Source organism: Equus przewalskii, chromosome 9 (assembly GCF_037783145.1).
Source record: "Equus przewalskii isolate Varuska chromosome 9, EquPr2, whole genome shotgun sequence".
Lineage (NCBI taxonomy): Eukaryota > Metazoa > Chordata > Mammalia > Perissodactyla > Equidae > Equus > Equus przewalskii.
Genome location: NC_091839.1, coordinates 82,987,727 through 83,014,606, shown reverse-complemented (window position 1 = coordinate 83,014,606; position 26,880 = coordinate 82,987,727). Strand labels below are relative to the sequence as shown.

The following is a 26,880-nucleotide window of genomic DNA, read 5'->3' as shown; positions in this document are numbered from 1 at the left end:
TCAGCACAGCCTGCAAGGGGCCTGGGACGCAGTGGACTCACACCACCCACTCCTCGCCAGACGCAGAATGCAAAGGGGAGCAGGCATCCACATTGGCTGCTGGAGAGTTCACTGCAGAACAGGCACCGACTGAAGGCACGCCCATGTCAGCTGCACCAGAGACAAACAGATGCACGGTTTAAAGTGCATCTTAAAGCTCCAAGCAAGGTCATGTGGACTGTGTAAAGCTTGGGGCCATCCATGTCAAAGCCATTCATCTAAACGCGGCAGTCTGGGTTAATCTAGGCCTGGTTTCCCAGGGGTGACTTCAATGGGGCCTCTGAGGATGCACCTGACAGGCGCACATGCAAACTTTTCTTACGTCTAACACACCTCCCACCACATCCTGTGCTAAGTTAAGAATTGCCACCATAATGAGTCAAATCCAAGAATGCAAAATACAAAGTTTGGCAAAGAGCCCTAAAGAATGTCAGGGAATATTTTCTGGCTCCGTGGCCAGTGGGCTCTGCTATGGAGTACGCTCTTCCTGTTTTACTGAATTTCATCGAGGGGGTAACTGTCTAATAGTACTAAGTAAACTGATGCACCATGTTGATAAATTTTTAACTATTAACCCTTTAAAAGCTTTAAACCAATAGCATTGGCGTGGCAGGCAATCCTCGTCCGTTTTATTTATACTGTGAATTCAGCCTGCTCTTCCACTTCCTTCCTACTTTTACTTCAAAAAATATTCCAGCAAGAAAAATTGGCCAAAAGGAAACTAGAAATATAAGGAAGCAGGCAGGGAAAGAACAGAAATTCTGAAACAGATCAACGCTCGAAGATGTGAAAAGGAGCCACCACCTTTGGTACATAAGCGACCATCACTTGGAAACCAGGCTCCAGTGGGGGAGGTGGGGCCAGATTTGGGAGGAGCCCTGGGAATGTCGGTGAAGTCCTGTCTCTGAACCTCAGCAGCAGGTTCACAGCTGTTCTAGTTCCTACTCATGCTTCATAATTTTTTTTCTTTATATTTCACACACTTGGCTAAAAAATTAGTACCTGGAAATTTCACCTAAATGATTGTTTTAATCAAACTGCTATACTGACTGGCTAACTTTTGGAAAAATCACCCTCTTTCTTTCTAAAAAGGAAATGGTAAAGGACACAGGCGTTGTGCTCAGTCAGACCCGGTTTTGATTCCAGCTCTGCCACTTTGCAGTTGCGTGTCCCCTGAATAAGCAGCCCAGCCTCTGCGAGTGTTTCCTCGCGAACAAGATGGAAGCCAGAATGTCTGTCTGCAGTTACCGCCATGACCACCAGTGCGTCCCAAGTTCCAGGTGGGAAATTTCAGCTACCGCCTGCCTTCATCTCCAACTACAGGACGACAGTGTCTAGGCAGGTAACAGAATTCAAGGAGGGCAAGTTTTCTGTGGCAGGCACAGCTCCTCTGTCTCCTGACCACTGTATTGCTCACGAGAAGTTGATGCGTTTCTCACCAAAACACTATGACTCATGCCTCAAACTACAATTATTTTTTTTAAAAAGATTATAATATGTATCATGGTATAGACACACTAGAATTATTTTTTTAAAAAAGATTATAATATATATCATGCTATAGACACACTGAGTTGTGTCCCCTCAAAATTTCTAACCCCCAGGACCTCAGAATGTGGCTGTATTTGGAGCCAGGGTCTTTAAAGAGGAGATTAAGTTAAAATGCAGTCACGTGTCTGGGCTCTAATCCAACACAACCAGGATTCTTCAAAGAGGAAGAGGTTAGGACACACAGGGACAAAGGGAAGAACATGTGAAGACACAGGGAGAAGAGACCCAGGAAGAAGCCAAGGAGAGAGGCCTCATGAGAAACTAACTCTGCTGACATCCTCACCTTGGACGTCCAGCCTCCAGAACTGTGAGGAAATGCATTCTTGTTGTTTGAGCCCCCAGTTTATGGTACTTTGTTATGGTAGCCCTAGCAACCACACATGTGAAATGTGGGAAATTTGGTTAAAAGGCCAACAATGTGGTATGAAACCTTTGCTAGACGACTCCACAAATGCCTCCAGTATTCTGGGCCAAAGTCTGGTTGACAGTGAGCCAGACCTGGGGCACGCAACTTCCCTACTTGCCGCTCACCTCTTCTTGGCGTGCCCGTTTTGCTTCTCATCTGGAGGCAGCTCGATAATAAGCTGACAGGACTGGGCGTGATCCAAGTTGTTTGGGGTCTTTGGTGAGCACTGAGTGTCCAACATAAACACCTGTGGGGGGCACAAAGGAGAGTTCAGAGCTCCACCATCCTCGACCCGACTCAACCAGGGATGAGCTGGAGGGCCTGGGCAAGTGGCTGGCTCTTTCTACTCATTTTCTCACCCATGACGAGAGGTCGATGATGGTTTCCTACCTGGTGTGTTTGTGGAAAGAATTAAATAGCTTAACATGTACGTTTCACATGAAAGCACTGGAGGAGTAAACACTCAGTAAATGTTAGCTGCCCACGCTAATGCTAACACAGTGCGAGCCCCCACAGCACGACAGCTCATTACATTCCGAGAGCCAGCACCGACGCCTCCCCCTAGGGGTGAACGGAGAGGCTGTGTTTGCAAAGCTCTTCTCTGATTCTGACTTCTCTGGTTCTGACGTCTGTTTGGTACGGTGTTCCATCCAATGCAGGAATAAGAACTTAATCAGGACGTCCTGTCTGGACGACTGATGGGCCATGCTCCCTACTAGATGACGGGAGATGTGACTGAGAAAAGAGCCCCCACTTCCCAGATTCTTGTCCCACTTCCCTGAAATACGAGTATTTTTAAGGAACTTTTTCTTTCCAAATCTTGTTAAGAACTACTAGATTGTTGAATACTGGGTCATCTGAAGAGTGAACAGAGGAGGAGGGTTTGGGACTGAGGAGAAAAGGGAAAGATTAGGAAGCGAAAGGCTCACTGATGGCCTCTCCTGTCTTCCCCACTAGCGACGCGTTTTAGAGCAGGACTCCACGGACGCGCTGACCCTTGCTGTGGGGTATGATGGGAACCCTATCTGGCCAGGGCAATGAATTCCTGCATAGGGAACCTATTCCTCTGGAGGAGCGCTTCTTGGCTTCTCTGTTATGGCTCCTAGCCAGACTGACCACCACTGAGTCCATGAGGGCCAGGCTGTTGAAAGTGGCTCCTCACTGGAGCCTTACAACCTTTCTTCTGTTCCGACCTCTGTGAACTGGCCTTGGATGCTCCCTCCCTTCACAACAGAAGAACCGTCCACCCGGGATGCTATGAGTGTGCTCAGCAGAGGCTGTGAGTAGTGCGAGGGGGAGGGGAAGTTCTTGTCCTGCTACCTAAGGAGAGCCGGCGAAAGCCATGCAGGAGCCAGACCTGCCCTCGAAGCTTCTCCACTGACAAGTGAGGGTGACTGAGGTCTTCATGTTGCCAGCCAGGGCACCCTGGAGTAACAATGCGCTAAGAGGAGGTGTTGCTAAGAATCTAAACAGATCTCGTAGAGAAAGGGAGCCTTTAATAGAACCCTCAACGCACCTTATTTTTTCAAATTTAATTCAATCTGACAGTGCATATACATCCACAAAAATTGCTTAATATTTTAAACATGTACCACACACGCATATGTATGCAAACTATCTTCTGCATCTGAAGACACTTCAAATGTGTCTGCTGTGCTGCACGGTAGAGCGTTTATCAATCAACGACTGTGGGCGTTTAGTCATTTTCCCCGTTATGAACAGATGTGAATTTGGGGACGTTGCTTGCTTGTCCTGCGGACGAGAGCCACGCAGGGCTTCTCAGAGGCAGACCAACATGGCACTGGAACATTTGGGGCACATCTTGGCCTGTGCTAATTCTGCAAGGCCTTCTGTGACTCAGGAATTCACTGACTAGCATCCTCTAAGCGCCTTCTGCACGCCTGCTCTAGCCACACCAAGGAAACACAGAACACATTCTCTGCTCCTCAGGAGCTCACAACCAACTTCTGTGACTTCTGACATGTGTCAGAAGAAAAGTCGTGGGTAAGTACATTCTAATTTTACTAATCAGTTACATTCAACTTGAACTTATTAAGCAACTTGTAAATGTCAAGCTCTGTGCTCTGTACAGGAGATATAAGAAAAAAGTCAAATAAGTTTGCCACCCTTGGCACTCAGACACTAGCGGTAATAACACTTAGAGTGTACACAGTCCAAGCATGTCAAGTGGCGTGTGAAGCGCAGGGCAGGCAGGAGAAGGTGCCTGAGGAGCAGCAAGTAGGGGATGGCAGAGAGGGCCACACACTGCTGACTGGTGAAAGCCATCCTGTGAGGAACAGCACCAGCAAGAGGTCAGGCCAGGAGGCATAGGTCCCTAAGAGAAGGACAGGTGGCTTGGGGGTCAAGACCCTCAGGAAGGAGCTTCTAGGAGCCCTGGGATCCGATGCCGCAGCCTTACCTGCTGAGCCATGGCTCGGATGCGCCAGTACTCGGCCTCGGCACTGGGGGAAGAGGAGGGGGCCGCCACCCGCACCTGGCAGCCTTCCCCACTGAAGCTCTCTGTGCCGCTGTGGAAGCAGCCCAGCAGGTCCTAGGGAGAAACACAGCAGGCGCTCTCTGGGTGTGCGCAGTGCACGGCTCCAGGCCCTGTCTTGGATCTGGTGCTTTCTGGGTGTGCGCAGTGCACGGCTCCAGGCCCTGTCTTGAATCTGGTGCTCCCTGAGTGTGTGAAGTGCAGGGCTCTAGGCCCTGTCTTGAATCTGGTGCCGCCTGGGTGCGCGCAGTGCACAGCTCCAGGCCCTGTCTTACATCTGGTGCTCCCTGGGTGCGCGCGGTGCATGGCTCCAGGCCCTGTCTTGCATCTGACACTGTCACTGTGTCTGGGACCAAAGCACTGATGCAGCCACCTCTTCCTCACCCTCTGCGAGGTCTCCAGTGTGACAGCTGCTATGAGGAGGAAGGCAGAACCCTGCTGCCCAGCCAGACGCAGCACTAGGAGCTCAGGATGACGGGAACCTGTGCACATACCTTCACTGGCTTGAGTGTGGCGGAGAACGCATCCTGCAGTGCACAGCAAGCGAGCCTCCACATCTCCTCAGTGAACACAGGGCCTGCTGTCACGAGGACGTACCTGCCAGAAGAGATAGGAAGGACGTCCTAATCCATAGGTACAGATGTGTGCGTAGACTTAGTCCACAATTTCCTGACCGGTCCTGCCGGCTTATCCCCCTGCCTCCAGTCTGTCCATGTTCCATCATCATAATGCTATTTCCCAAACTATTTTAACACAAAATATCAACGGGTCCCCACTACAAACAGGCTGGTTTTCAAACTCAGGCTGTGTGGAGGACTGGATACCCTGTACTGATTTTTCCATTCTAACCCCATTTTCCACTACTCCTCTACAAACGATGATCAACAAACACAACTAAACCCTCTCATCCCTTGTAATTTTATCCCACGGATTCATTCACGCTGCTCTCCTGCTGGCGGAGAGACAGTGAGAACCCACCATGAGCTGCCCCCTGGGGAGATCCCACCAAGTGTCACCAGGACAGCGAGCCCCTGCTGACCACCCTGCCCATGTCCCGTCCTTCCAGGGCACTGACAGTGCCCCTACGGTCACTGTGTTTCACATGACTCTCTAGTGCGGCCTCCAGAAGGGGCTATGAGCTCCTTCAAGGCAGGGACCTCGGCTCACATCGCCTTCCACGCAGCAGAGCACCTGGTATAATGACTTGCACAATAAATACTTGCTGACTGAACACCAAAACAAGGAATCATTGGCACACATTTGCATTTATACAAAGTCATTTTCCCTTATTAAAAGCAAACTAAAAAGTGGATTGCTACCACAAAACAATTTAATTCCAATGGATTTCATAATAAAAACTCCAGTTTTGTGGAGAGCCAGGGATCCTTTCTCACCGGATACAGGAGCAGCCCACCCTGGAGATGGTTTCCGTGGGTTTGGCCACACAGGCCACCAGCAACTCAAAGAGGTCCTTCAGCATGGTGTTGATCACGCCCTCGTACCTGATGTCTGCAGGAAGAGCCAAGACAAGGTTTCACTCAGCATTACTGTAAATGAATGGCTGGAGCGGCATCTACCGCCAAAGAGGGGAGGCTGAGCAATAAGATAGATCAACATCCAGGAAAGAGACCAATGAGGAAAATGACCCTAAAAACAAAAAACCCTTGAAGACAACAATGTTCCTGGATTTTACCCAACTTTAGCTTGTTTCATCCATTTGTAGATAGATCAAGAGGAAATATGTGGTTCACTTTTATGTGCTGATGAACATTTTATATGCAGATGAACATTTTCAGTTAAGTACATAATTCATCTAAATTCTTTACAAAAAGGAAAATCAAACATTTTCCTTACTGATAATAGTCAAATTAAACTGAATTAAATGCTCTGGGAAAACAAAAAACCTGTCCTCCCCCGTCTCCTCGAGCGTTTTCAGTCTGGCTCCAGTCTGCACACTGCCCCGTGACTGAAGAAAATCAGACTCCCCACGTCACATTCCAGCTGCTCAGTCAAGCACTGGTCTGTATTCTTTTGCTCAGAGGCCCTCTGAGGCCGCAGAATCCGTTTTCAGCAGGATCCTCAAGGGCTCCAGGCTGTGGGGAGCAATGAGCTGGCAGAGAACGCCTGCCCCACGGGCACGGCCATTACCACCTGTGGAAATGCCACTGTTCTCTTTCCCCACCAGCCGCTCTTTTGCAGAGAACGTTGCCCTCACTCAGCCCAGCAGAGATGTGCTCCCTCTGTGTGCTCTCTGACCCTCCCTGGGAGTTTCTCCCACCTCTCCCACAGGCAGCTCCCGCCCTGTTCTGTTCTCTCTACTTCCCATGCCCTTCCCTCTTCTGCAGAACCCCCAGGGCTAGTCTGCTGTCTGCTCTGCGCTCAGACTCCCAGACCCTCCCATGGCAGGAGCCACGCACAGGAACCTCTGCTCCACAAGGCTGCTCTGCCGGAGCCACTACCGACCCCCTCCGTGCCAGCCCCCTCCGTGCCGACCCCCTCTCCGTGCTGACCCCCTCCCCCTCGACCTGCTGCCTTTAACCTACTATTCACCCCACGCTTTCAAGTCTTTCTCAAAACGCCACAGATATTAAGAACCTTCTCTTCCCCCCTAAACCATTAAGCAAATTCTTGCCCATAACTTAAGCCTTTTCTACAATCCTGCTTCCTCTATTTAGCCCCCAGATGAAGCAGGACAACAGGACACACCCCCAGGCTACAGAAACATTTCTTCCTTTTTAATTTGTTAAATACTTGAACTTACCTCCCCTCTCCTAATGCACAGATACCCTAACTTTATTAGGTATTTCATCTTTAGTCACACACATATTTTAATTACGTGTTTGGTAATCATGTAGAGGACACACGAGTATCAATTTTCTTTCTGATAATCTATTTGAAGGCTGGCACTGACCATGTCATTCTGTTTTAACAATTCCAGGACAAAACCTAGGCCCTGGTATTTGTGTGAGGTACTTACTAAGCACTGTCAGACAGTGGTGCTGCCTCTAAAGACACACTCACGAGCCGCTCTGGCACCAGGTACCTGAGTGTATAAAGCTCTGAACGTGCTCCACCACCAGCTCACAGGACAGGCCAATGGCATGCTTGAAGTTGGCAGAGGCTGCATCCCAGTAAGAGTGGTCCTGATGGCTACGACGGAGCCAAACGGACATCACAGGGAGGAGGAGGTGAACAACCGCGTAGATACCGAACCCTGGTCCTGAAAAAGCAAAGTCAGCACAGAGTGGTGATCTCGGCAGCTCTCCTGTGAAGGAAGGGAAGCACTTCGCCGTCATGCACCACCACTGATCCCTGAGAAGGTCTGAGGGAAAGGAGTCTAGCATGGGGGCCAGCCCGGTGGCACAGCGGTTAAGTCTGTGTGCTCCGCTTTGGCGGCCCCAGGTTCACCAGTTCAGAGCCCGGGTGTGGACCTACGCACCACTTATTAAGCCACGCTGTGGCAGTGTCCCACGTACAAAATAGAGGAAGACTGGCACAGATGTTATCTCAGCAACAATCTTCCTCAAGCAAAAAGAGGAAGATGGGCAACAGGTGCTAGCACAGGGCCAATCTTCCTCATGAACAAAAAAAAAGAATCTAGCACTGATGGGGAACCACACACGGTCATGACTTATTTATGCACATGGACACACACATAGAAACTCAAAGAATACTGATAAAGCTAAATATCCCTGATCAACTCCTTGGTCCCCAGATACAAACACACAGATATATACGCATGTCACTAAAACACCTTTAAGATGTAAGTACATCTATTTATATGAAAAGAGGGATACAGAGTTTTGTTTTTCATTACTTTTATATAAAGAGGATAATGTAAACCTTGGTCTGCATGTTGCTTTTTGCCCTTAATAATACATGTTTTAGAAAGTCCTCATTTTACTGCCACACACTATCCCACTGTACGAATACGTAACACTTATCCACTCCCTTCCTGATGGACACTGAAGGTGTTTCTAATTTTTCGCTTTATAGACAATGCCATAATGAAAATCTTCGTGAAAATGTTGATGGATTTTTAAAATTCTGGTAACAAAAGCAAGGCATCCTTTCTATAATAAGCACAGAAAATACATGAGAATACAAAGAAAAAAATTACATTTTGATGTATTTCCTTCTAGTACTTTTTTTTGTGCTGAGGAAGATTTGTGCTGAGCTAACAGCCACTGCCAATCTTCTTCTTTTTGTATGTGGGTCACCACCATAGCATGGCCACTGATGGATGAGTGGTGTCGATCTGCACCTGGGAACCGAACCTTGGCCTCCAAAGCAGAGCACATCAAACTTAACCACTAGGCCACCGGGGCTGGCCCTCCTCCTAGCACTTTTGAACATACCTGTGTACGGGTATTTATAAATGCATAAAATTTCATAGAGTTGAGATTGCACTCCATACTATACATATATTAACATAATGCCTTGTAAACAATTATTCACGTCATTAAATATTATTCACAAATGTTCATTTTAATGCCTGTAGAATATTTAAACACTTTTACCATAATTTCTTAACCCATTTGGGGCATTTATAATTTTTTGGTATTCAAGATGTTTCACAAACATCATTATATATATACATTTCTGTCTTCATTACTGTTAATTTGCTTTGATGACAGATTTTTAGGAATAGAATTATTGGGTTAAATGCTCTTCACACACACTTAGGGCCAATCAGTGTGAAAGCAGAAAATGGTCCTGATTGGTGAAACCGAATTGGAATCAGCAGCATATAATGACTTCCGTCAAACACCTGCTTATTCTTGGATGGAAAGCTTTTAGCTTTCCAACATGTGGGAATAGTGATGACAGTTTTCCTGGAAAGAATTCTGACATAAACTTGCTATGGATCTCAAGAGAGTATTGAGTCTTCGTCAGTTTATGCTGAACACAAAACTCCTCTTATGACTATGGAATTGACTAGTGGTTTCATTTGTGGTTCTGAGTCTCTTAGTGAAAACTAAAACTTCTATAAATATTTCTTTGCTCTTGGGAAAATCTGGATGAGTAAGTGTGAATGCTAACCTTGAATAATTCAGAATAAGAAACAAATTCCTAAAGGCCATTCTTTTTCTGGACTATCAGGTACAAGGTGATCTCTAAATGTCTTTTTCCAAATCTGATCACCTACGACCTTTATACAATCCAGACGCTGCTGTTTTAACACTGCATACACATCTGAGTGGTTTGCTGCCATTGGTGGTACCCAGTGCACCCTGATATACCTGGGGCCATGTGAGATTCAGCCAAAGAGGAAGGCTGTAATGTGGAACAGGGCAAAGCCAACTGCTCATGGAGACATTGATGCCACACCCTCAGCCTGACTACTGTAGGGCTCCACACATTCAATCACCTGGCCACCACGCTTCATTTGTAAATGGACTGGTGGGAAGACCCACAAACAATAATACAACATCTCTTAAATATCACTGCATCATAGCCATTCAACAAATATGACTGAGCATCTATTATGCTGTCTAAGTTTACAGCAGTGACACAGGTAGCAACTCACAGAAATACTTTCCTGAAAAAAGTAAGACATAGAAAAAGATATAGAGAAATATTTACCAGGAGTTTTGGTAACATCTCTCAACAGCTCGAAGAGTAAATCCAAGGTTGGCGGTTGGTGCTGACGTGGACAGTTGGACACGGCTGCTGTTAGCTGCTCCAGCAGGATGATCCAGACTTCTATCAGACCTGGGAACCAAAACCAGCCTCTGTGAGATCCAGTTAAACACAACACAGGATCATCACAATGTCAAGGCAAACATGGCACGTAAAAGAGTCCTGTGATCTGCCACGTGTTGCACGGATGGGAGGCGTCCCCCAGCAAGGCCGCACTCAGGGCCTGTGAGCACCGACAGATTATGACTTACGCTTTCTGACAAAGTCAAAGGGAAAAATGCTCAAATTTCTTCCTTATTCCCCTTCAGGAAGAAGTAATTCTCATTACTGCTCACTACTTGGTGAGGGAAAAAGCATGAGCTTCTTTTTATTACGTCCAAACAGTTCCAGTTTTGCCATTTACACAGCACTACAGAAGCCAACATCCCTGTGAATCCCTGCCTTCAGGAACAGGTGAACTCAAGCTCGGCAGCTGTGGCAGAAGAGGACTCAGCTTCTCCAGCTTTAGACAAAAGGACCTAGAGGAGAATATAAAAAAATAGCCCACTCTACATTTTAATTTTAATATGTTACTTATAATTTTCCTGTAAAAGAAAACTATCAGAAGATGCTAGTTTTTAAATATTCTCATTAAAAAAACAACTTCCCCAGTTTTAAATATCCCCATTAATAGGAGGCAAAATCAAGGTCATGGACACTAAATATAAAACTGAGTGACAGCAAGTTCTCACGAACTTCAGAATACAAGGAGGTTGGACAAGCTAATTTACAGGAAATGCAGGGGACAGAAGAACATGTCACCATGTCACACACCACTATGAGGGAACCAGTAAAATCCACATGGGAAACTCCAGGACAAGGTGCCTCACTTCTTTCACAAGTAAACTGCAAAGGGGTAAAAAAGAGTTGGAGAGGAAAAGCTGTAGATTGAAAAGGATTTAAGAGACACATCACAGCCAAACAGTCAGTGTGGATCTTATGTGAATCCTGGAAATTAATGCACATTCATAAGAAAATTGGAAATTTGATGTTAAAGAATTACTGTGAATTCTTAGGTGTGATAATGACATTATGGTTATGTTTGTGATCTCTGGAGAACACACACTAAAGCATTTACAGATGAAATGCTGTGATGTCCGGTATTTGCTTTAAAATAACATGGGGAGGAGGAAGTCAGGGAGGTGGGAGACAGGAAGAGCGCGCATGTGTGTGCCTGTAGACACACATAACACAAGACTGGCTGCCAGTTAATAATAGTTGAAGCTGAGTGATGGGTACAGGAAGGTCCATTATACCATTCTGTCTTGTTTTACGTAAGTTTGAAATTTCTGTAGAAAAAAGTAACTATTTGCCTTTGGAAACCAGAGGAATAATATCTAAGAATATATCAATGGTGAGAAGTAATTTCTTTCTTTTCTTTTTTTTTTTTTTGCTGAGGAACATTAGCCCTGAGCTAACATCTGTTGCCAATCTTTCTGCACTTTATATGTGGGTCACCACCACAGCCTGGCTGCCAAGTGGTGGAGGTCCACGCCTGGGATCCAAACCTGCGAACCTGGGCTGCTAAAGTGGAGCATGCTAAACTTAACCACTATGCCATGGGGCTGGCCCCAGGAGAATTAACTTTTAATATTAATGTAAAGCTCTCTCATTCTTTTCTGAGATCTAGCTACGTTTCATGTATAATTATAACTTTAAAGCCCTTGATGAATTTACCCTGTGGGAGCTTGAGAGAGTGCTCGGCTGGGCTTTGTCCATAAGATGTGCTTCCTAGAAAAAAAAGGATTAAGGATTTGCACAAACGGGACAGGAATGCTTACTGCCACAAACCGTTTGCAACTGCTCCACAGACTGCACTGTGGATAAGCAGCTTTAGCTTCTGCTCGTCACTGTCTGGGTTGGAGGTTTCAGATGCTAAGTAAAAGTTATTCTCATCTAATCATTAAAACGAAACCTCTATTAGGCAACATCTAGCTAACTTCCAATGTTTTAATTGCTCTCCACCTTAGATATCTATTCTTTCCCATAGTTCTTCCTCACAACTAGTCTGAACCAGCGAGGCTTTACTGTTGCTAATCCCTACGGAAAACTGTGAATCTTCTAGGCACCCCATAAAATAATTCATAATATAAAAACTAAACAGAAGAAAAATCAAAAACAAACAAAAAAGCAAATTAAAAGCACTGCCCCCAAAGCCCTTTTTCAAGGGCTTAAACCAACCTATGCCCAGCTATTAGAGCCCTTTAAAGAGATCACTTCCATTCTCTAAGTCTAGAAATAGGACAGGGTTGTCTGAATCACAAGACAGCAAGCACAAATCTGGACATTATCCCAAGTTCCTAGACTGAACTCCAGTTCACAGGAAATCACATGGGGACCAATGTGAAACGTTCTTTAAAATTATTCTTTTCATGAGCCTTCAGCTTCACCAGTCACAAACAGATTCTCTCTTCAGTAATGGCTTAATTTCCTCAGTCTCTAACCAAGTAGTCCTGCAGGAAGTAATTATATAATGATTGTGTCTCCTAGGAGGTATTAAGGACAATTACCAGCCAATCTGAGTACCAAGGCACCAGATGCAGCTACATTCCAATTTGCAAAACTCTAGAGAATTCTGAGTTAGAAACTACATTTAGTGGGCTCTGCAAATCTGCACTGGTTTTAGAGGGAGGCACCACCTAAAAGGGTGGGTTTGGAGGCCTCAGTTGTAAATGCTATTTTTGAAGAGTCCACGGAAACTTTAGGTAGACTTGTTCCATTAGAATCATAAACAAAAACAGCAAACGTGGATAGCCGTTCATGATCTACAAGCGGCTTAATTCAGGTTTAAGCTTTGGGGAATATGAAGATAGCAAATAAGCTGGCTTAATCCAATCAATTAACTTACCAGTGTCATCATCGAAATCCGACAGGACTGACTCAATTCCGTCCTCACTGCTTGCCGACTGTTCCTGAAGTCTTCGAGGCAAGCTAGCAAGTCGTCCACTAAGGAATATTGGCTTCAAGGGCATTTTGTAGATTTTGGCCAATAACTAAATAAAAAATACCAAATTATAAATTGGAAAAAGTTGCACTCTGGGGGTTAAAGAACAATAAAACTATAGACCAGTGTGGAAGGAGGAGTGAGAGCCAGAGGCGCTCCTACTGCGCGAGTGTTCTGAAGCTGCTGTTTGTGATTTGGATTCTGGGCGTTCACCCCATGAAGCAGATGGAGTCGCATTCAGACAACAAAGAGCTGGAGGAAGACTCTGGACACTCTTCAGCATCGCAACCGCATGTGAGCTTTACAGACTTTTACCGAGGGAGCCACGGAACACGTCCAGAATTTTTGCCTAGGGGGGAAAGTGCTCTATGGGGATCAGTGAGCAGAGAGTGTAGGAGATGGGACATCAGACCTCATTTCTCCTTCCCCTACTCAGTGTCAGGAAACAGGGCGAACGGGAAGCGGAGGGGTGTGAGGGCAGGGTGGAGGGGCGATGGTGTGAAAGCAGAGCTGAGAGACCACCCTGGCTCTGCGCTGCACCTTGCTGCTAGAGCCCAGGCCCCGCAAACTCCCAGGGTCCTTCCATCTTCCCGAATTAGAACTGCGCCTGTTCTGGAAACCAGGGGAATAGCTGTGAGCGAGAGAGACAAAATTCCTGTCCTGTGGGTCTTACAGATAATAGTCATTCACAAGTGAGTAAAACTTCCGACACAAATGTTGTGGGAAAATTAGACCATGGGACCAGAAAGAGTGACGGGGTGCGGTGGAGGCTGCAGGAGCCCCGCTATCTCCGAGGAGGTGACATTTCAGATGAGGTCTGGGAGATAAGGAGTGCCACAGAGAGATCTGAGGGGAAAATTCCAGGGAGAAGGCCAGCAATGGCCCTGAACACTAGTAAGCAGAGGCATCTGGGGGGCAGGAAACGAGCGTGGCTGGAGCACAGTGAGTGAGGAGGTCTGCAGGTAGAAAGGGAGCTGGGTCTTGTCACGTGGGGCCTGCGCAAGCAGCAGGAGGAAGTGGGGCCACATGTGCTTCTAAAGCTACAGGCTTAACGCTGTCCCCGAGCGAGGGCTGCAGACCGACAGGAGAGGCCTGAGGAAAACAGCCTAAGACAGGAGAAAAGCTACTGAGAGAGGGTGTTGCTAAAGCCTGGGGCAGAAAGGGCTCAGAGAGGAGACTGGTCTTGTCCTACCAGCACGTGACATGGATGAGGAGAGAGAACTACTGGATTAGCACAACCAAGGCCCCTGTGCACGCTACTGCACTTCTTCACTAGATCTTGATCAAATACGACTCTCTCACTTTTTGTCTCTCTTCACTGTCTGCACCCCACCATCCAGGCTGTGGGGCTATCAGGAAGGCTTCCCATGGCCTCGTGACCCCTTCCCACAGTGGACACAAATACAGAGGTTCTGGGAGTTGACGCTCTGAGTGTAAACGGGACATTCAAAGGTCTCAGGATCCAACTCTGTGTCCTAGTGCGTATTTGTTACTTTTTTTCTCTCCTTGGTGGGAAGGGTGGGGACACAAATTCACACTCGAAAACTAAGCCCCAATCTCCTCAGTCAGCAGAGTGTTCCTCCTGGGCTTCAGCAAAAACACCGTGCACATGTAGCCAGCATCTTCCGAGGAAGGTTCAGGGCCCAGGCCAGTGTGAGCATGCCCATACCTGAGAACAGCGCCGGAGGTAATCCAGCGCAGGGAGGCACAGGTCCGGGGCTGTGGCTCCTGGTCCTGGGACACAGTCTCCGATCTCCTTACAGTCCACCTCACCTAGAGGCAGCAGGGTGACAGAGACACACAAAGTCACGCTTATTTATCCCCTCACAGTAGAAGACTGATTTATTCATATAGTGTTAGTTCACCAAATATCTACTAAAATAGAGAAAAAAGCGGAAAAGAAACATTACTCCAAATGGTACAACCTTGAGAGAGATCCTTTTGGTCATTTCCCTGCATGAGCACATGGTAAACACAGTTGGGACCACACTGCCCCTCTCGTTTAGCTGGGATTATTCTGTTTTGTAACTCAACCTCTTGAACCAACAATGAATGCTTTTCCATATTCTGTGCTAGTGCTTTTGGTTCTTGGGTGGTGTTCTTTGGTACCTGGGCCCCGCTGTTGACAGTGTGCCTGCTGAAGCTTTGATGACAGAGGACGAGCCAGGACAAGCCACGTGCTGGCTGGGATGAGGCACTGGGCCTCTCTACTTAGAAAAGGACCTTGTCTGTTGCCAGCCTTGGCGCTAAGTGGTGATGATAAATGAAGGCTCTGAGAAGACTGCAAACATCTGGGGTTTGGGGATGGTGACCACTTCACCAAACTGAAAGGATTTCTATTGTTTTTGCACATGTCTACAGATTTAACAGACCTGTCAAGGGCATCTAGATATTCTATAGGGAAATAGCAGTTCAGAATTATCATTTTTCTTTTCATGTTACAAATCTATTTCTATATTTTTAATAAAATCATTCCAGAGTACTGTCACTGTTTCTAACTGTCTACAATCATAGCAACCAGCACCCCTCTGCGGGTAAAGAGACATAATTACTAGGCATTAAAATTTAGAAGCAGATAAAGAGGTATATTTCTCCTTAAAAAAAAAAGAAAAGAAAACATAAACCTTTCCTATGTTTTAGATGAGGGATTAGCAGGCTTTTAAAACATTTTTAAATTTTATTGAGGTCATAATGGATTATAACTGTGAAATTTCAGGTGTACATTATTTATCAGTCACCATGCATATCTGCCCCCTTTATGCCTTTTGCCTACCTCCTAACCCCATTCCCCTCTGGTAACCACTAATCTATTCTCTTTATCCATATGCTTGTTTATCTTCCACATATGAGTGAAATCGTGTCGTGTTTCTTTTTCTCTATCTGGCTTATTTCCATTAACCTAATACCCCCAAGGTCCATCCAAGTTGTTGAAAATGGCATGATTCTGTCTTTCTTTATGGCTGAGTAGTATTCCATTGTATATATACACCACAACTTCTTTATCCATTCATCTGTAGAGGGGCACTTGGGTTGCTTCCACATCTTGGTTGTTGTGAATGATGCTGCAATGAACATAGGAGTGCATAAATCTCTCTGGATCATTGATTTCAAGTTCTTTGGATAAATACCCAGCAGTGGGATAGCTGGGTCGTACGGTATTTCTATTTTTAATTTTTTGAGAAATTTCCATACTGTTTTCCACACTGGCTGTACCAGTTTACATTTCTATCAGCAGTGCATGAGGGCCCCTTTTCTCCACAACCTCTCCAGCATTTGTTATTTTTTGTCGTGGTAATTATAGCCATTCTAACAGGTATGAGGTGATATCTCATTGTAGTTTTGATTTGCATTTCCCTAATGTTTAGTGATGTTGAACATCTTTCCATGTGCCTACTGGCCATCTGTTTATCTTCTTTGGAAAAACGTCTGTTCATATCCTCTCCTCATTTTTTGATCGAGTTGTTTTTTTTTTTTGGTTGAGTTGTATGAGTATTTTATATATTTTGGAGATGACCCCCTTGTCAGATATATGATTTTCAAATATTTTCTCCCAGTTGGTGGGTTGTCTTTTCATTTTGTTCCTGATCTCCTTTGCCTTGCAGAAGCTCTTTAATCTGATGTAGTCCCATTTGTTAATTTTCTTCTTTGGTTCCCCATGCCTGAGTAGACGTGGTATTTGAGAAGATGCTGCTAAGACCGATGTCAAAGAGTGTATTGCCTATGTTTTCTTCTAGGAGTTTTATGGCTTCAGGTCTTACCAGCAAGTCTTTGATCCATTTTGAGTTTATTTTTGTGTATGGTGTAAGATAATGGTCTACTTTCATTCTTTTGCATGTGGCTGTCCAGTTTTGCCAATACCACTTATTGAAGAGATCTTCCTTCCTCCACTATGTGCTCTTGGCTCCTTTGTTCATTTGTTGAAGATTAGCTGTCTGTAGATGTGTGGTTTTATTTCCAGGTTTTCAATTCCATCCAATTGATCTGTGTGTCTGTTTTTGTACCAGTACCATGCTGTTTTGATTACTGTAGCTTTGTAGTATATTTTCAAGTCAGGGATTGTGATGCTTCCAGTTTTGCTCTTTTTTCTCAGGATTGCTTTCTTAGCCTCTATGAAAGTCTTCATCTTCCTGAACTGTAATCATTGATTTATGTGTCTGTTTCCCAGAAGAGGCTGTGAGCCTCCCAAAGGCAGGAAGCATGTTTTATTCATCTTTGTGTCCCCAAAGTGCATCCAGGCCACCATGCCCATGCTGCAGGCACTCAACAGTTCAGTGAACAACAGAATGCCAATAATCATGGTTCTTAAACGAAATACAAGACTGTGAAATAATAGAAAATATATATTATATATATAATATTACTATTATTATTATATATATTATATTTTATCTATCTATCTGTCTATATAGATATATGGACTCTGCCCCTGGTTCCTGGCACAGAATTCCTAAAACTTGTAATTTCCTAAGTGATGAGAACACTAGGAACGTCTTTTGTTCTAATATTTGGGCTTCGACTCTGGTTCCTGATGCAGAGTTCCTAAATCCCTTGGAATTTCCTGTGATAGGAGAGTCTTCTGTTCTAATGAGATGATGCTTGGTGGATTCCTGGATGTGAGCTGGTCACTAGAAAGACCACACCATGATTAGAAGCTTGGAATTTTCAGCCCCACCCTCTATGCTCCAGGAAGAGGAGAAGGACTGGAAATTAAGTTAATGATCGATCATGCTTACATGATGAAGCCTCCATAAAAATCCCAAAAGCACGGGTTTGGAGAGCTTCTGGGTTGATGAACATATCCACACTGGGAGGGGGTGCACCCCAACTCCATGGGGACAGAAGCTCCTGTGCTTGGGACCCCTCTGGACCTCACTCTATGTATCTCTTTGTCTGGCTGTTGATTTGTGTCCTTTATCATATCCTCTATTATATAATAAAATGGTAAATGTAAGCATTTCCCTGAGTTGTGAGCTGTTCTAACAAATAATTGAATCCAAGGGGTAAGGGTCATGGGAACCTCTGATTTGTAGCCAAGTCAGACAGAAGTTGTGGGTAACCTGGGGACCTACTACTTGCAATCGGCATCTGAAATGGGGGGCAGTCTCCTAGGACTGAACCCTTAACCTGTGGGGTCTGTGAGAACTCTGGTTAGTGTCAGAACTGGACTGTAGGACACCTAGCTGGTGTCACGGATAATTGCTTGGTGTGGAAAAAACCCATACATCCGGTGTCAGAAGTGTGAGTGTGGCAGTCATGTGAGAGTAAAGGAGGAGTGAGTGTTACCTGAATTTTCTGCTAACGCAAAGATTTACACTTTAAGGTGTTCTTATGATTAAGATACTAAATTATTTAGCTCCATTTAATACAGAGTAGAGTTGAAAAAAAATAAAATTCTTACTCTGTCAGTCAGAGGAAATCTTCCTCTCAAGCCAGAAAGTAATGTCGGTGAGTGAGGGGCTTCCATGCTTGCCCCTCGGCTCATCTCTCTAGTTCCCAGAGTGCACAGAAGAGCAGAGTGAGGTCGCTGCACTTACCACAGGTCTACAGATCAGACCTGTGCCTCCAGCCTCCATCCCGAAACCTACATTTTGTTCCTGCTCCAAAACAAGGGGAATGTGAATGAAGTTGTCTAGCCTCTTTGTGTTCAGTTTTCTTTTATGAGAGAATTGTCAGTTATTTAGCAAGAAGAGAGAATAATATTGTAAACCTTATATTTTCCTTACATAAAAGACCCTCAGGCTCTAGGCTCTAATGGCACTCAAGGGTGAAACTCTCAAAACTTTAAGACTTAAGTTCCTTCTAGACTTTTGGTTTAACTGCCTGCCACTGCCTTCCATTTCATCCAGATAAACCCATGCTGCCTGACAATCTGCTACAGCAGGTAAGGCATATATGCCTCCGCCATGTTAAAGTATTTCTAAATTAACATAAAATCAGCTACGCGGTTCCCGAAATACACGAGGCCTTGAGGAAAGGCAATTTCTGAGCTTCCAAAATACACTTTACATTAATAAGGCCTGGGGGAAGGCATCCTTACTTTTCGTTTAGGAGTTGGGAACTCAAACTCAGCCTGCTAATTATGTGACATCGAGAAGAGTAGTTCCACCACAAGGCAACTACTGAATATAATACTGAATATTTTAAGATTCAAAAAGAAGTTGGAGTAAAATAATGTAGAGATTGAAAATATGCCTCATTACAAGATTATCCCATGAACACAACGAAAAGCAACCCTGGACAAAATCTGAGCTGCTCGGGTAGTAAGCTTTCTGCTTCTGAGTACATGACACACGGCCACTGCTTGTTCTCCAGACGCTTGCAGGCTCCAGGCAGTGTGGACAAAGCCACCCAGGAAGGGTTCCAGCTGTCTCGAGGCATGAGGGTCTCCACTTACCCAGCCCTTTGACAAACTTCACGAGGCACATGATGTAACTAGTGGCTGCGTCCGCAAAGACCTGGATGTTGTCAGTGTTGAGAAAAGCTTCAAACACGTCGAATACCGGAGCCTGGCCTTTTCCTGAGGGAGGAAGATGGGAGAGTCTCAAGACACTTGAGTGTCTCCCTTCAGGTTGCTCCTACTCCCAGCACCCCCACGGGGCCTAGAAAAAGATCTACTGGAGGAAGGCCCGGGCCTTTTGTCTGGACAGCTGGCCTGGCTCCCCTGTCTTCCTCCTCAGTTCTGCCTGCAGGCAAGCTCGGCAGGGACCAGGGCAGAGCCGGCTGAACACGGGGCTGAGGCAGTGTGTGGGTGAGAGGGCAGTGAACCAGGGGCCTCTGGAGTTCTCCTATGCACACAATTCTAGGGAGGGAAGGTTCAGACCAGCCCTGATGGCATGTGCTCATCTACTGTGGCCTACGCAGAAGAGTGAGCAGAGGCCTAAGACTGCTCTCTTGGAAGGTCTGCTTGCATGGCCCGCCCCGGTGGGCGTCTGGGAACTTGGATCTCAGAATATCCCCAGGCAACAGGTAACTGATAAGGGGACTCCCTGTGCCTAGACTGCTTGTACAAACCACGGTTCATTCTGAACACCTGCTTTCCTTTGGGGAGTCTGGATTTTGGTGCCTGCTAGGCAGAGGGTACCTATGTGACCAGCCCTCAGCTGGGTCTCTAATGGGTCTTCCCGGGCAGAAACATCACACTTGTGTTGCTGCATTTTCACTGCTGGGGTAGAGTGTGCTCCATGGGGGGTGAGAACACAGGAAGCCTGCACAGGGACCCCAGGTTCTGTTTCCCTTACGATCCTGCCTGTTCTTACTGTGATACTGTGATCAATCTTAGCTGTGAGCCCCACAATGAACCTGAGCTATATCATGAACCTCAGCACATGCTAACCGCAAGCTGAGCCCTGAGTCCTTCTGGCAGGTCTGTACGTAGGGGTGACCTTGGGGACACTGACACAATGCCTCTGGCTGCTGGGCCTGTCTTACGGGTGCTCACCCATCTCCAGCCAGACCCCACCTCCCTAATTCAGACACCCTGGTGTTAGGATACCTGCTTCCTACTAACAAGCAGACAGTGTTTCTCTTGGGCTTTACAAGTGAGCTCAACGCAGATGCATGAGTGAGACAGCAGCAGTCTTGGCCTTCTCACCCCCAAGATCTTTCCACTCTCATTCCTCTGCCAGTCCGAGCCAGAGCAACCAAGCAAGAAACATAAGCAAGACACATTCGAACCGCAAGGGAAGAAGTCAAACTGTCTGTTTGCAGACGACAGGATCTTATCTACAGAAAATCTCAGACTCCACCAAAAAAATGAGAATAAACGAACTCAGTAAAGTTCCAGGATACAAAAGTGGTGCACACTCTTACCCATGGAGTAGTCACCAACCAGGTACTCCTTCACCTCAGCCTTGTTCCCGCCGCGCACTGTTTCCAGGGCACTGAACAAGGGCCTCCATCCCGACTGGATCTGGGCGGAACACACTTCAACCAGCTCACCTATGGATGTGACGACCTGGCGGAGGAGAGGCGGGCAGCACTTAAGCCCTCATTACAGGAAGCAGGGGATATCTGGGGAGGGCAATGCACTGCTCTGCTCCCCATTTCTGGGTTAATTTTAGTGAAAGAGAAAAATCAGAACCCAGACAAACCCACTCAAAAATCTGCTAAAGCAGCAGCCATACTATACTAATTTGCATTTTACTAATGATCAATGTTGCTGAGTAACTTTTCACATGCTTGTCAGATATTTGTAAATATGCTGCTGTCCTTTAAATTAGGTTTTTGTTTTCTCATTATTGTCTCTTTATTATTGAGTTTTTATACATTCTAGATTCAAATTTTTCCTGAGACACGATTTGCAAATATTTTTTGACAGCTTTGGTTTTGTCTTTTTATTATTTTTAAATGGTGTCTTTTGAAAAGCAAAGTTTCTAATTTTGATGAAATCCAATTCATCAGTTTTTGTTTTCATGGATCATGTTGGTGTCGTTTCTAAGAAACCTTTGCCGAACCCAAGTCTCAAAGATTGTCTCCTAAGCTTTTTTGTAGAAATGTTTAGTTTTCACTCCTACATTTAAGCCTATGACCCACGTTGAATTGTTTTTTTTAACATATGGTGAGAAGTAAGGGTGTAAGTTCATTTTTATTGCATGTGTTCAAGCACCATTGGCTGAAAATAATATCCTCTTCTTCCACTGAATTGCAACAGCATCTTTGTCAAAAACTAATTGACCATAAACGTAAGAACTTATTTCTGTATTCTCCATTCAGTTCCATTGATCTATAGGTCTATCCTTACACCAATACCACACAGTGTTGATTACTGAAGTTTTTAAATCAGGTGTTGTAAAATCTCCAAATTTGTTCTTCTTTTTCAAATTTGTTTTCTCTAGTCTAGATCCCGTTGCACTTGCATGTAAATTTGAGAATCATCTTGCTAATTTCTTCAAAATTTCACTGAACCTACTCATCAACTTGGGGAAATCTGCCATATAAAAAATATTGTCTTTCAATCCATGAACATAGTATATCTCATAATTTATTTGAATATTCTTTACTTTTTCTCAGAAATATTTCAAAGTTTTCAGGGCACAAGGCTTGAACTTTTGCTAAATTTATTTCTAAATCTTTTATTATTTTTGATGGTCTTGTGAATGAAATTGTTCTCTTACTTTCACTTGTTGATAATTTATTTCTCAGATATAAAATTCAATTGCTTTTAAGATGTTGATCTTATATCCAGTGATCTCCTAAACTCACCACTGATTCTAGTAACTTTTTGTAAATCTCTTAGGATTTTCTACATACAAGACTGTATTATCTGTGAAGTAAGACAGTTTTATGGTTCTTTTCAAATCTGGAGGACTTTAATTTTTTATACAATGAGTAAAAGTTATAATGTTGAATAGAAATGGTAAAGATGGAAAGCCCTGGCTTGTTCTTGATCAGTCTTTCACCATGAAGTGTGATGTCAGATGTAAGAGTCTCAAAAATGCCCTTTATCCAACTGAGGAAATTCTTTCTATTCCTCACCTCTTGAAAGTACTTTTTATTAAAGATGGGTGCTGGATTTTGTCAAGTATTTTTTCTATATCTATTAAGATGACCATGTAGTTTCAACCCTTTATCAATTGAATCCGGGCTGTGAAGCCAACCTTATACTTCTGGGATAAATTCTGTATGTCACACTGTTTAATCTTTTTTATATGTTGCTAGATTTAGTTGGCTAATAACTTTTTAAAGGTTTTAGGGTCTGCATTCATGAAGAATGTTAGTCTATAGTTTTCTCTGCTTATGGCTTTGGTACCAAGAGTAAAACTGGCCTCATAAAATGAGTATGCCTGTGTTTCTTCCTCTGCTATTTCTGACAGAGTTTCTGTAGGGCTGGTATTATTCTTCCTTAAATAGTTTACAGATTCACAATGAAACCAAAAGGGCTTGAGTTACCAAAAGGGCTTGAGTTTTCTTTGTGGGAAGATTTTAAATCACTAATTCAAGTTCTTTACTGGATACAGGTCTAGGTATTTGGATTTTCTATTTCTTACTGAAAGTTCTGGTTCTTTGTGTCTTTCTAGAAATTTTTCCATTTTGTTTAAGTTGTCTATTTCATTGGCATAAATTTGCTCATAATGTTCTCTTATAATTTTTTTAGTTTCTGTAGGGTTTTCAGCAATTTCCCACTTTCATTCTTGATTTTGGTAATTTTTGGTTTCACTGATTTTCCCTATTTCACTGGTTTCTGCTCTGGTCCTTATTATGTCCTCCTTTCATCTTCCTTGGATGAACTCTTCTTCCAGCGTCTGGAGGTGAAAGCTCAGATTACTGATTTTGAGTCTTTCTTCCTTACTAATACGAGCATCTGCAGTCACAATTTCCCTCCAGGTACTGCTTTAGCTGCGTCCCATAAATTCTGATACATTGTGTTTTCATCTTCATTTATTCAAGATATTTTCTAGTTTCCCTTGTGATTTCTTCTTTGACCTATGGGCTATTTAGAATTCCACTGTTTGGTTTCCAAATATTTGGACATTTTCCAAATTTCTTTCTGTTATTTATTTTGAATTTAATTTGGTTGTAGCTGGAAAACGTACTTTGTGTGATTTCAATTCTACTACATGTACTGAGTCTAGCATATCATCAATCACGGAGAACGCCCCTCGTGCCTTTGAAGAGAATGTGTGTTCCTCTGTTGTGGAGTGTTGTGTATGTTAGTGAGGTCAAGTTGGTTGATACTGCTGTCTCTCTTCTACATCCTCACCGATTCACTGTTCAGTTGTTCTATCAACTACTGAGAGGAGTGTTGAAAAGTCCCACTATAATTCTTTTTTTATTGTGGTAAAATTATACATAACGCAAAATTACCATTTTAAGTATACAGTTCAAGGGCATTAAGTGCATTCACATTATTGAGCAACTATCCAGAAAAATTTTCCTCTTTCCAAACTGAAACTCTGTCTCCATTAAACAGTAATTCCCTACTCCCTCCTACTATAATTCTTACATTGTCTATTTCTCCTTTCAATTCTGTTTTTGCTTCATGTCTATTTAAGGTTTTATTGTTAGGTACATATACATTTATAACTGATATGTCTTCCTCATATATTGATCTTTTCACAATTATTAAATGTCCCTCTTTATTTCTAGTAATATTTCTCATATTAATGTCTATTTTGCCTGACACTAATACAGTCACCCCAGCTCTTTCAAGATTACTGTTTGCCCAGCAAATCATCTTCAATCCTTTTACTTTCAAATTATCTTTGAATTGAAAGTCTGTTTCTTGTAAATTGCATATTGTAGTATCTTGTTTTATTCAGTCTTACAATTTCTGCCTTTTGATAGTTTAGTCAATTCACATTTTTAAAACATCTGTATTAAAATATAAATCACATACGATAAAATTTACTCATTTATAATGTACAATTCCATGGTTTTAGCATATTCACAGAGTTGTGTAACCATCACCACAATCTCACTTTAGAACATTTTCATGAAGCCCCCCTAAAGCCCAGTTCCTGTTGGCAGCCATTTCCCACCCCACAACCCTGTCCTCTGCCGTAGGCAACCACTAACCTACTCTCTGTCTCTACAGACCTGCCTACAGGGGACATTTCATATAAATGCAATCATATAAAATGTGGTCTTTCGTGACCGGTTTTCATTTAACGTAATGTTTTTAAAGTTCATCCATGTTGTAGCACTAATCAGTACTTTACTTTTTTTACTGCTGAATAATGTTTCATTGTGTGGCTGTATCACATTTTATTTATCCATTAGCAGCTGAGGGAATGTGGGCTGCTTCCAATTTTTTGGCTATTACGAACAATGTTGCTAAGAATGCTGGTGTACAAGATTTGAAAGGATGTATGTTTTCATTTCTGCTGGGTATACACCTTTTGAGGAACTGCCAGACTGTTCTGCGTGGTGGTGACACATTTTGCCTTCCCACCAGCGGTGGACGAGGACTCCCACTTCTCCACACCCTCACCAGAACATATTTACTGTCTTTTTCAACTGAAGTCATCCTAGTGGGGTTTGAAGTGGTATCTCCTTGTGCATTTCCCTAATGACTAACTATGCTGCATCTTTTCACCAATGCAGATTTAATGCTGTCATTGATATGGCTCTACTTACAGCTGTCACTTTGCTATTTGTTTTCCATATGTATCAAGTGTTTTCTGCTCCTCTGTTCCTCCTTGACTACCTTCTTTTGTGTTCAACATATTTTTAGTGTACCACTTTAATTTCTCTGTTTATTTTTAATCTATTTTTTGTTTTACTCTCTTGGTGTTGTCCTAGGGATTACAATACGCATCTTCAATTTATCACAATATACTTCAAGTTAATACTGACAGTTCTGGCAAAATGCAGCAACTTTGCTTCTACACAGTTCCATTTCCCCCCCTTCTTTCTGCTGTTATTTACATTACATTTTTATATTTAATAAATCTAAAAATATAGCATTGAAGTTACTGCTTTAAACATTACTTTTTTTTTTTGTGAGGAAGATTGCTGCTGAGCTAACATCTGTGCCAATCTTCCTCTACTTTGTATGTGGGATGCCTCCACAGTGATTCTCAATGACTGGTGAGTAGATGAGTGCACGGGATCCAAACCTGTGAACCCCGGGCCACTGAAGCACAGCACGCGAACTTAACCACTATGCCACAGGCCAGCCCTAAACATTATATTTTTAAAATAAAGAGAAAGAGAAAAATATATATGTAATCTTTTATATTTATCCACATAGGTACCATTTCTTCCTGGGGACCTGATTTACCATCTTGTGTCATTTTCTTTCAGTCTGAAGGAATTCTGTTACTGTTTCTTGTAGGACAGGTCTGCCGGCAAGAAATTCTTTCAATTTTTGAGAGAACGTTTTTACTTTATCTTCATTTCTGAAAAGTAACTTCTCTAGAATTACTCATTGACCTTTTTTTCTTTCTGCCCTTTTGATGAGCTGTTACACTGTCTCCCAGCCTTCACTCTCCTGGAGCAGTCAGTGGTGGCCCCCTGGTCACTGCCTGCAGTAATGGACCGCTCCGCAGCTGCTCTCAAGCCTGCTTTGTCTCTGAGCTTTCTGACGGCAACATATCTACGGTGGATGTCTTTGTGTTGATCCTAATGGGAGTTCCATCATACCTCTAAATACACTTTCCCATCCCTTTGTCTTTCTCTTCTGCATCTGGGACTCCCATTACATGCATGTTTGACATTGTCCACAGGTCTCTGAGGCTTTATTTTTGGTCAAACTCAATTCTCTCTGATCTTCAGGATGGACACTTCCTATTAATCTATTTTCAGGTTCACTGATTCTTTCTTCTGCCATCTCAAATCTTGCTGGTAAGCCCAGTTAGTGTGTTTTTCATTTCACTTATTACCCTTTTTAACTCTAGAATTTGCATTTTTTCAATTTCCATTTCTCTACTTAGATTCCCAATTTTTGAGTCATTATCATCATATTTTCCTTTAATTCTTTGAACATAATGTCTGCTTTAAAGTCTCTGTCACTTAATCCACCATCTGAATTGACTCTAAGTCAGTTTCTACTTATTGTTTTCCCCTCCCCCAAGTATGTGTCACCCTTTCTTGTTTCTTTGCACGTCTCATAATCTTTTTGCTAAAAACTGGACATACTAGATAATATCTTATAGCAACGCTGGATTCTGACTTATTTTTCTGAGTTTTCTTTTAAACTAAGCTGCTTGGACTCAGACCGTGGAATCCATCTCTTTGCATGGTGTGAGGCACCGATGTCTCTGTTCAGTTTAGTTTTTGCCTGACTTCCCAGTGCTGGTGCCATATCTGCACAGGTTAGTGATG

The 26,880-nt window shown here is 43.8% G+C and overlaps 1 protein-coding gene across 6 annotated transcripts in view; it reads right to left on the bottom strand.

Moving 5' to 3' along the window:
• The window catches only part of ARFGEF3 (ARFGEF family member 3), a 146,368-nt gene that overhangs the window by 11,835 nt on the left and 107,653 nt on the right, over positions 1-26,880 (bottom strand). For all 6 annotated transcript variants that reach the window (XM_070557324.1, XM_070557325.1, XM_070557326.1 and 3 more), the window contains 10 exons: positions 20,926-21,070; positions 19,511-19,633; positions 14,786-14,889; positions 13,021-13,165; positions 10,077-10,205; positions 7,534-7,710; positions 5,885-5,999; positions 4,985-5,087; positions 4,416-4,547; positions 2,122-2,243 (listed from right to left, as the gene is read on the bottom strand). In XM_070557324.1, coding sequence (XP_070413425.1) covers positions 2,122-2,243; positions 4,416-4,547; positions 4,985-5,087; positions 5,885-5,999; positions 7,534-7,710; positions 10,077-10,205; positions 13,021-13,165; positions 14,786-14,889; positions 19,511-19,633; positions 20,926-21,070 — 1,295 coding nt within the window. The remainder of the gene's footprint in view (positions 1-2,121; positions 2,244-4,415; positions 4,548-4,984; positions 5,088-5,884; positions 6,000-7,533; positions 7,711-10,076; positions 10,206-13,020; positions 13,166-14,785; positions 14,890-19,510; positions 19,634-20,925; positions 21,071-26,880) is intronic.